We start from the raw sequence: 10,804 nt of genomic DNA on the forward strand, positions 1-10,804 counted from the left end.
AAAATAAATATGCCACTTGAAAGATGGAACACGACACAGCGGTTCAACCAAATTGGACTCCATTAAAGAACTTCTGCAGAGTGATAATATGAAGACAAACCTAATATATAAAATGTTGAGGAAAACAGGTTGAAAATGTGTAATATACTCAAAAGAAAGTGAGATTTTCCACAATTAAGGAGCCTAAGTAACTAATAAAGAAATAAATGTAATTAACGCGCAAACAACTTAGACTAAAGCAATTTAGAGTGAATTGGGGCTGAAAAACTTAGTTATTGCAATTGTGTATTAAATTTGCAAGGGTTAATCAAAATTAGCACAAAGAAAATAATCAAGGCAATAATAAAGAAGCCCACTTATTCATGTCAAAGAGTATAAAATAATCACATAAACACAGCCCTTTGTTCAAGAAGCAATAATTTTGATAAAAACCAATTTTAATTGCTCAAAAACTTTGAAGAACGAGTGATGATGCATGTGATAATTTATGTTCAAAATCAACATGAATAAACCATTTCATTCAAATCACTCAATAAAACATGGTATACACTTCTTAAAAATATACCAAACAATTGATAACATCTGAATTTTTAACCAAACTGGTATTTTGATTAAAAAAAAAGTACAAACAAGTGCATAACAAAATTCAAGCTCAAACATCATTAGAAATCACATAAAACTGCACAATTGTAAATTATAATGTCTCATGAGAATAGAATTTAAGTCAAATGTTGGCCATACATAAGAATTAAACATACAGATTTTATTTAGGCATTTCATCGAATATATGGTGTGCATCATATGTAAACAGAACATTCAGTTCAATGGAAGCAGCAATCAACCCATAAAATTCAGCCAACAAACACGTTCAATCTAGCAATAGATATTAACTAGTCCTAAGTCTAATCTATATGCAGAAACCAAAATTAAAAGCAATGAAATAAATAAAATAGAAAGAACCCGGTACAAGGAAAGGGATGGAACCTGCGTTGATGAAAGAGAGAAAGAAGAACGGGGGCAGTGATGGTGTCGTAGCGGCACAGAACTTAGCCGCTGCTAGGTTGCACCGGGGCGTTGCTCGTCGGAGCTGGTAGGCGCGAACAGCGGCGTGGGGCAGCGAACACGGCAAGGAGAAATAGGGAAGGAAGAAAGAAAGAAAAGAGAGAAAGGGTAGGCGACGGTGGTTAGTTGGCTGGGGGTGATACTTAGGGTGATCTGGGTTGAGAAAACGAAGAAGAGAGATAAGGGTTGGTTAGAAAAAAAGTGATGGAGAGAAAGGAGGTAATGGCGGATTCAGAGAGGAATTTGTTGTTTTGATTCTATAATCGAGGGTAATCCTAATTTAATTCAAATTTTAAATTAAAAAGAATTTAAAATTAAATAACTACCTATAATTTAATTATAATTACAATTAAACTTTATTGTACGCATTGTACAATATTGTCTCCTCATACTTTTCCTTAAATAATTTATAAGAGTTTTAATTATAAGAGATGAAATTCAATTTGAATAAGCAATAATCTAGTGATCTACCTACCGTGTGATACATGTCATCGATTTTGTTTTGAACAAGATTTTACATATATAAAAGAAGTTATGTTATGCTGTCTTTAGAAAAAGAATTTGGAGAAAATTTCAGATTGCCAACTCAAAATACATATTACCAGTTATCCGTAGATTAAAAGCCCATGAGGATAATGTTCTCAAAGTTAGAATTTTATGTGGTGGTTATTATAATGATTGGTTTTCTTTTTTATAAAAATAGGTTGAATGTTTAAGTTTATATTTTTGTGAGTCTATAAAATAATTGAGTGTTTCACTTTAAATTTTGAATATTAGTATATATTATTGGGTCTTGGAATCTTATGATTAGTGTTTATAATAAATAAGATAAGATAATTAACAAAAATTTTGAACTCAAAAATTTAAATTGGAGAATTTGTTTTGTACAAATTTATAAAAAAAGGCAATAATAAATATACTGATTACTTAGCTAAAAAAATTTAGAGCATGAGAAAGGTATTTTGTTATGGAATTCTCCTCCCAAAAACTTATTTGAATCTATTTTGAGAATGATAAAGAGGCTATATTACCCAGATTAATCTGTATTTAGTTTTTTTGTATTTTTTTTAACTTTATGTCTTTTTTAATACCAAAAATAAAAAATAAAAAAAAGATACTATAGTATTACTTGTGATTTAAATCTTCGATGATTAAGACCTAATCACTCTCTATATATATGTTATAAGAAAAAGATACATACTTTTATTTAATTTTTTTAACAACTAACGAATCCATTACATATTATCTCTGAGAAAATTAGATAGAAGATATATTTTTGAGTACCAAATGCTCACACAAATATTATTTTCAAACCAATAATCATAAATTATAGAGTAGGTGTGTATATAGTCAGCATTTTCTATTTGGTATTCTAACTTTTGGTATAGACCTGCGATAAAATCTAGCACACAAAACCTTAAAAATATAATAAGCAACTAATTATATGACCACAATATAAATTAAAAAGAAAAAAAGTGAAATTCCCCATCCAAACACTTCAGGCATTTCCTTTTTAAAAGATTGTAGTACGTAATAATAAGTTTATGGGAAAGTATAAGAGCTAATGGAATATTTGTACGATATGTATAATGGAGGTTTAGGGAGTATTAAAGATATAACCATTAGTGTTATCTTTTTCCATCAGCGTAAGCTTCTGGGATGAGTGGTATCATGACATGGTATTAGAGCGAGTTTTAGATTTGAAAGGTCAAGAATTTGATTTTTAGTGAACCTAAAAATCAACTTAAACTTTTGGGATGAGTATTTTTATGACATGAGATGTTTATATATATATATATATATATATATATATGCTTACTTTTCAAGTGGTGGCAAATTATATTTTTGTATATTCTCGTTATTTTTTATGAATTGTATATATTCTCAAATGATTTATTATATTATTAAGCAATATTATTCGATTAAGTTGTTTTAAGATAAATTATGCAATTATCCATGGTTAATTCGGACTTCAACAATCTTCTTTTCCTTAATTAAAAGTACATGTATATATATATATATATATATATATATATATATATATATATATATGTGTATGAGACAAAAATATTTAAAAAATAATAAAAAACCAATCTAAAGAAATTTAAAATTATTTTATTTTATATTTATTAATTACTGTTTAATTATATTATTTTTACATTCTTTAATTATTGTTAAAATAATTGAGTAATATTATATGTATAAAATTTTAGATATTAAATTAAATAAAATAATTTTTTATTTTTATCTCTCTAGAATTTTTTGTAACATAATTATAATTAATTGCTAAAGACAATTGATCACATCTAATTTTCAAGTTACGAATATAAAAGTTTTTCATGCCACCACAACCACAATACTTGCTCAATGTATATGCTCTATGGAGTATAAAGCAAAGGGTTATTATGCTGAAAAGTAATTAATATTGAATGAAAAGTGGCGATTGCACTTTTTACAATAAAAAAAATTATTTAACAAAACCAATTATAATCTTTATTCTTCACCCAACTTCATATTCATCATAGAAATTCTCAAAATAGAGTATGAAAAGTTAGAATTTTTTATGTATGAAAATTTTCATTTTTCTGAACTCTCAGTTGAGAGGTATAGAAAGTGTCTTATATAGCTATTAGGTTAACAAATGGCATTGTTGTAACCATTTAGTAATTAAGTGGACAATAATAATTATAAAAATATATAAATTATAATATTAAGACAAATAAAACTAAAAGGATATACTTATCATGTATATTTTTGAGGATACAAGATAAAATTGTTAGTAATAGAAATATTTAAATATTTTATCTTAATAAATACACAATAAATATATTAATTGAAAACTTAAATTTTATTTTTTATAATTTTTTAATTACTTTTTAATTAATAATTTTATCATGTATCTTATATTTTTAGGACATATATTAACTAAATCCAAAATTAATAATGACATTTATAACTTAAATTAAAGGATCACTTGCAATCACAACAATTCTAATTGTGCTCATGCTCATTGTGACAATGCAATTTTCCTTTGAAACCTTAAAACTCACAATTGCTTATATATAAGTTTAACTCTTGTGCACAAAAATTGAATCATCACTTTCACTCCTGATACTTGTTATATAATGACGATAGCGGCATTATTACATGTGAGATCCACAAAAAAAGTTGATTGAATTAATATAGTAGAGATCATGGAGAGTAACAGTAGAAGTAGTAGTAATAATGAGGATATGAGTTTGCCGATTGCAAATGTGGGAAGAATAATGAAGCAGGTGGTGCCAGGAAGTGGAAAGATCTCAAAAGAAGGGAAGCAGTTAATGCAAGAGTGCGTGACAGAGTTCATAAGCTTTGTGACGGGTGAGGCCTCTGCCAAGTGTCACAAGGAGAATCGAAAGACCGTTAACGGCGACGACATCTGCTGGGCGCTTTCTTCCTTAGGGTTTGACAACTACGCCGAGGCCATCTCCAGGTACTTGTATAAATACCGCCTTGCTCACACTCACAGGGAACAAAACCTTCTTTCCAACAATAACAACAACAAAGAACATTCTAGAGTTTAGGGTTTAGGCTTCTGGTCTCTAATTCTATTAAGTTACAAGGTGATGACGATCTATGATTATGTACTCTACCATTTTCTGATTTTGTTGGATACTTTGATCTATAGGAAACTTAATTTGGAATTGTCCTATACATATCTACTACTCGTTAATTAATTTAAATAAAGGTATTTTTATTTTCCTTTTTCTTTCTATATATCTTGAATCTTAATAATCATTACACACAGAAGGTTAATCATTCCATCTGATGAGTGTTTTTTCTTAGAATGAAATAAAGCTTCAGGTTATAAGTCCAGGAGAAAAGGCAGGTTTGCTTTTACCCCAGATATGCTTTATCTAATTATATACATAGTCCAAATTGAATGAAAACTAAACTTGTCCCTATAAGGAGATTGATTAATATGAACATATATATTTTCTATAAGAAGATTGGTGAAATTTAGTTCCTATCCAGATCCATCTTATCCCACAAAGTGCATATTAGTCTTCCAAAAGCTAACACAACAGGTTGCCTTTGGTTCCTTTTTTGGTCTTTCCATTTCTTGGGCAAAAAAGTTAATTAATTTCAGCAGCTTATTTGATTTTTCACCAATTCATATATAACTTTGCTCTAGATTAGAAACTAGAAATTACAATTGTTCAGTTATGTTTATGCATTTTCGTTGTAGCATATTATTTCTTTAGTCACCAGTATAAAATTCAACACATATGGCTGGGTTCAGATCAGATTCAGGTCAGTAATTTGTACATGAGCATTTACACACACAACTCAAATATTTAAAAGTAACTTCTAAACATATATAGATTTATTCTTAGTTAACATCACATTATATAACTTTTAACCCACTTCCTTAAATTAGTTAGGATCAATAATAGAGATACTACATGTAAAAAGTAAATTGATCAAAAAAAATCACGGATCTGATTGGTCAACGTTAAAGTCAATGTTTATATTACATCAACGTAACTTTAAATAAAGTGTGTTCATATCCATAAATGCCATAGTATTTAAAGCCTTTGTTCTCTTAATAAATCTTATACTGGAGAAAGAGATAGATAGATTTTCTCTTCTCTTAATAAAGCATTTTTTTATTAAATTGATGAGTGAACTAACCATGTAACTAATCCAACTTGGTTGATAAATTAACTGCAGCAGTATGTAACCAAAAAACAAATTAAATTATCCAGTAATAGTGAAAGATTGAAAGCAAGTTATAAAATAAAAGTAGTGATTATAGGTACTAATATATAATATGTACACATACACTTAGAAATTTATAAACTTGATGTGTGTATATATATATATATATATGTACTAGGTTTTGGTTTTGTAACCATAGAAGGAGGGGACCACAATCTCGTAGCTTTACATTTGCACAATTAACCGTGAAAATGGAATCATATCTACCATCAGGCATGCCTGCAACATTCAATTCTTCCATATAATTTGAAATGAAAGTAAATTAGAGCATGGTTGGTTCTATTAAAGTTGAGAGCACAGAAATTTATTGCCCCTTGTGTCAGAAATTAGGGTTTCTGTATGGATCGGATATGGTCACGGCCTCAGTTATTGGGACCACTTCTCAACTAGATATAAATTTCTCTGACAAACACACAAACACACAAACACATACATGTCACATAATAGATTATTACTGGGATATGAGGTATTGCATTATTGTACTGTACTACTGATCGAAAACAACCATTCCCATCCATCTGCAACTCTCTGAAGAGAAGAGAGGTAATAATGTTCTAAAATAATTTGCATATATACTCAGATAATATTATTATTATTAAAGTGCCCGGAAGAGTCTTTGTCAAGGTAGTAGAGGGAAGGTGAATCAAAATCTTTAAAAATGAAGGTTTCGGTTCGACCTTTTCGAAACGGAGACAATCGGCTGCTAATTAATTGACTCTTCTCCCCTTATCAAGGAGTTAGGTTAGGAGGACTAATTAGTTAATTGTCTCATAACCAATCATTTTTATCTTAATATATGTATCCATAATATTACAATGGAGCAAGGTTGATATATATATATATATACACGCACAGTAAGTCACCAAAAAAATATACACGCACAGTTTCTTTTTATTTTAAGAAAAGAATAAATAAGACTCTGACTTTTTAATTTAAAGACAAATTCGTCTTTTAAAATTGAAAAAATATAAAATCATTCCTCATCTTATAAAATGTGTGATATTTAGATTTTTTTGTGCAATTACTTAATAAAAAAAATAACGGAATAAGCTGATGTGTTATCCATATATCTGTTACAGTACTAACGTGGTCCGTGGTAAAAGGTTTGAAGATAGATAAATTCTCAAACTTTATAACAATGTTGTTTTACGATGAATCTCCTTTGATTGGCTTCTTTATTTTTTTTTCTATCTGAAGAATTTTTAAAGCCCCGTTGAAGTTTGGTTCATAAATAAAGAAAATGATAAATTTTCATATTTCAAATACTCCATTAAAGAATAACTTGAATCAATGGGATCTTTTCTCTACATCTCCATTCTATAAAAAAGATAAATAAAAAAAAGCTCGAAAATCAAATTAAATCAAATAGAACCTACCACACCACTAAAATTATCAGATATAATAGAGCATGTTCATGTGATGACTGAGTCCTAATATGAGTAAGAGCATTTTTAATCCTCTCATGTCTTTGAAGTTCATCAACATAATATGACATACTTTTTCTATTTTCATAGGTTTCCAACAAAACTGCAGGATGCACAAGTGGATCGACAGGTTTAGAAAATTAAAAGAAACATCCTTCTATTTACGAAAAGGAAAAGTATAGAAAACCAACATAAACCAGCTAACCTTTTAAACAATTTCATTTAATAATTAATTTTAAATTTTCTAAAATTCAAAATTTGAATAATTAAAAGTTAATTAAGTAAATCCTAATAAAAAATTGTGAAAACGCTTCCTCTTCTCTCCCACTCCCACTCCTATAGTCAAACACACAGAAATCCTTCTCCTTCTCCCATTCCCACAGCCACGCTGTTCACACTCTTTTCTAGTTGGTGCAGGAACCGCGACACCTAACACCGTTCCGTTAGCCGACAACCACAACCACCTCTTCATCGCCGCGAAGAAAATCGGAAGAAGTTCCATCGTCTCCTCTCCTTTGTTTCATCGTTGTACCGCCGCTTCATCGTCCAGGGATCACTTCCCCTCCTCAGGAAGGACTGTGATCACCATTTTCTCTCATCTCGTCGATCTTCTTCCTTGTCCAAAGTGTCGATTCGTCGCTTCTCCAGGGCGCCGCCAGTCTCGCCTCCATGACCACCGCGTCATTGTCTCCTTGGTGCACCAAATTTCCTTGGTTCGCGCGCAAGAATCATTGCACCGCTGCCGTTCTTGCTGGTTGAAGGTTTCTATCTAGCTGTTTACTGCTACTTCATAATTTTTGCAAGTTATTTTTCTTGTCTTCTATACGTAGGTTCCTTTGATTTCATAACTATTGTTAGTGCTTATTTGGTTCCATATTTTTATTTTTTGTATGAGTTGTTCTATATTTTCATAACTATTGCCAACTTGCTATGTATAATGCATATAGATAATCGACTTATCTTCATTGCCATGGGTTAGGTGAAAATTGAATAATTGATGGAATATTAGTTAGACTAGAGTAAAATCTGCAGTTATAAGCTAAAGATGAATGTGAAAATTTGAATAATTGATATTTATTTTTATATTTTTTGATGTTCTTTTTTGATACATTTTTTATGCTTTTTAAGAATGGTATTATGTGTTTTTATTTAAATAATCTGGTTGTTCTCTTTGCAAAATAAAATAGAAAAATGGACTTATAAGAGCAAAGAACAACCCACAATTCATGAGGGATACATGTTTTCTATGTTTGTGATGAGCGGATAATTTATACGCTTTTTGGCATTGTTTTTAGGTAGTTTTTAGTAAGTTCAAGCTACTTTTAGGGATGTTTTCATTAGTTTTTATGTTAAATTCACATTTCTGGACTTTACTATGAGTTTGTGTGTTTTTCTGTGATTTCAGGTAATTTCTGACTGAAATTGAGGGACTTGAGCAAAACTCTGAAAAAGGCTGACAAAAGGACTGCTGATGCTGTTGGAATCTGACCTCCCTGCACTCGAAATGGATTGATTTTCTGGAGCTACAGAACTCCAATTGGCGCGCTCTCAACGGCGTTGGAAAGTAGACATCCAGAGCTTTCCAGCAATATATAATAGTCCATACTTTATTCGGAAATTGACGACATAACTTGGCATTGAACGCCAAGTACAGGCTGCTGTCTAGAGTTAAACGCCAGAAAAACGTCATGATCCGGAGTTGAACGCCCAAAACACGTCATAACTTGGAGTTCAACTCCAAGAGAAGCCTCAGCTCGTGGATAGATCAAGCTCAGCCAAAGCATACACCAAGTGGGCCCCGGAAGTGGACTTATGCATCAATTACTTACTCATGTAAACCCTAGAAGCTAGTTTACTATAAATAGAACATTTAACTATTGTATTAGAGGTCTTTTGACTGTTTAGTCTTTGGTCGTTCGGTCTCGTGACCACATGGAGGCTGGCCATTCGGCCATGCCTGAACCTTTCACTTATGTATTTTCAACGTTGGAGTTTCTGCACACCATAGATTAAGGGTGTGGAGCTCTGCTGTACCTCAAAGTTTCAATACAATTACTATTACTTTTTATTCAATTCTCTTTTATTCTTATTCCAAGATATACGTTGCACAACACTTTGATGAATGTGATGATCCGTGACACTCATCATCATTCTCACCTATGAACGCGCGTGATTGACAACCACTTTCGTTCTACCTTAGGCCAGGCGCATATCTCTTAGATTCTCCAACAGAATCTTCGTGGTATAAGCTAGATAGATGGCGGCATTCATGAGGATCCGGAAAGTCTAACCTTGTCTGTGGTATTCCGAGTAGGATCCTGGGAATCCAGAAAGTCTAACCTTGTCTGTGGTATTCCGAGTAGGATTCCGGTATTGAATGACTGTGACGAGCTTCAAACTCCTGAAGGCTGGGCGTTAGTGACAGACGCAAAAGAATCAATGGATTCTACTCCAACCTGATTGAGAACCGACAGATGATTAGCCGTGCTGTGACAGAGCATTTGGACTATTTTCACTGAGAGGATGGGATGTAGCCATCAACCAAGGGTGATGCCTCCAGACGATTAGCCGTGCAGTGACAGCGCATAGGACCATTTTCCCGAGAGGATTGAAGTAGCCATTGATGATGGTGATGCCCTACATACAGCTTGCCATGGAAAGGAGTAAGAAGGGTTGGATGAAAGCAATGAGAAAGTAGAGATTCAAGAGGAGCACATCACCTCCATGCACTTATCTGAAACTCCCACTATTGATTTACATGAGTAATTCTATCCCTTTTATTTTCCTTTTTATTATTAATATTCGAAAATCCATAAACCAATTTAATCTGCCTAACTGAGATTTACAAGGTGACCATAGCTTGCTTAATACCAACAATCTCTATGGGATCGACCCTTACTCACGTAAGGTATTACTTGGATGACCCAGTACACTTGCTGGTTAAGTTGAACGAAGTTGTGAACCATGGTATTGGCATCATGTTTTTGGCGCCATTGCCAGGGAATGAAAAGCAATGAATTTTGCAAAATGGAATAACACATGAATAACAATTTCGTCCACCAAGTTTTTGGCGCCGTTGCCGGGGATTATTCGAGTATGGACAACTGACGATTCATCTTGTTGCTCAGATTAGGTAATTTTCTTTTCAAAAATATTTTTCAAAATTTTTCTTTTATTTTTCGTTTTTCTAAACTTTATTTTCGAAAAAATTAATAAAAATCCAAAAAAAAAAGTAAAAAATCATAAAAATCAAAAATATTTTGTGTTCCTTGTTTGAGTCTTGAGTCAATCTTTAAGTTTGGTGTCAATTGCATGCTTTAAAAAAATTTTTCTTGCATTTTTCGAAAATTCCATGCATTCATAGTGTTCTTCATGATCTTCAAGTTGTTCTTGATAAGTATTCTTGTTTGATCTTGATGTTTTCTTGTTTTGTGTCTTTTCTTGTTTTTCATGTGCATCTTTGCATTCATATTTTCCAAGCATTAAAAATTTGTAAGTTTGGTGTCTTGCATGTTTTCTTTGCATAAAAAATTTTTCAAAAATATGTTCTTGATGTT

General features: G+C 31.5%; 1 protein-coding gene across 1 annotated transcript; it reads left to right on the forward strand.

Annotated features, from left to right (window-relative positions):
- Positions 1 to 4,204: 4,204 nt before the first annotated feature.
- Positions 4,205 to 8,710, forward strand: LOC130951678 (nuclear transcription factor Y subunit B-4-like). Its single transcript, XM_057880383.1, has 2 exons — positions 4,205 to 4,534; positions 8,653 to 8,710. The coding sequence occupies exons 1-2, from the start codon at positions 4,257 to 4,259 to the stop codon at positions 8,654 to 8,656; spliced, it is 282 nt and encodes a 93-aa protein (XP_057736366.1). The 5' UTR covers positions 4,205 to 4,256; the 3' UTR covers positions 8,657 to 8,710.
- Positions 8,711 to 10,804: the final 2,094 nt, after the last annotated feature.

This window comes from Arachis stenosperma, chromosome 9 (genome assembly GCF_014773155.1).
Source record: "Arachis stenosperma cultivar V10309 chromosome 9, arast.V10309.gnm1.PFL2, whole genome shotgun sequence".
Classification (NCBI taxonomy): domain Eukaryota; kingdom Viridiplantae; phylum Streptophyta; class Magnoliopsida; order Fabales; family Fabaceae; genus Arachis; species Arachis stenosperma.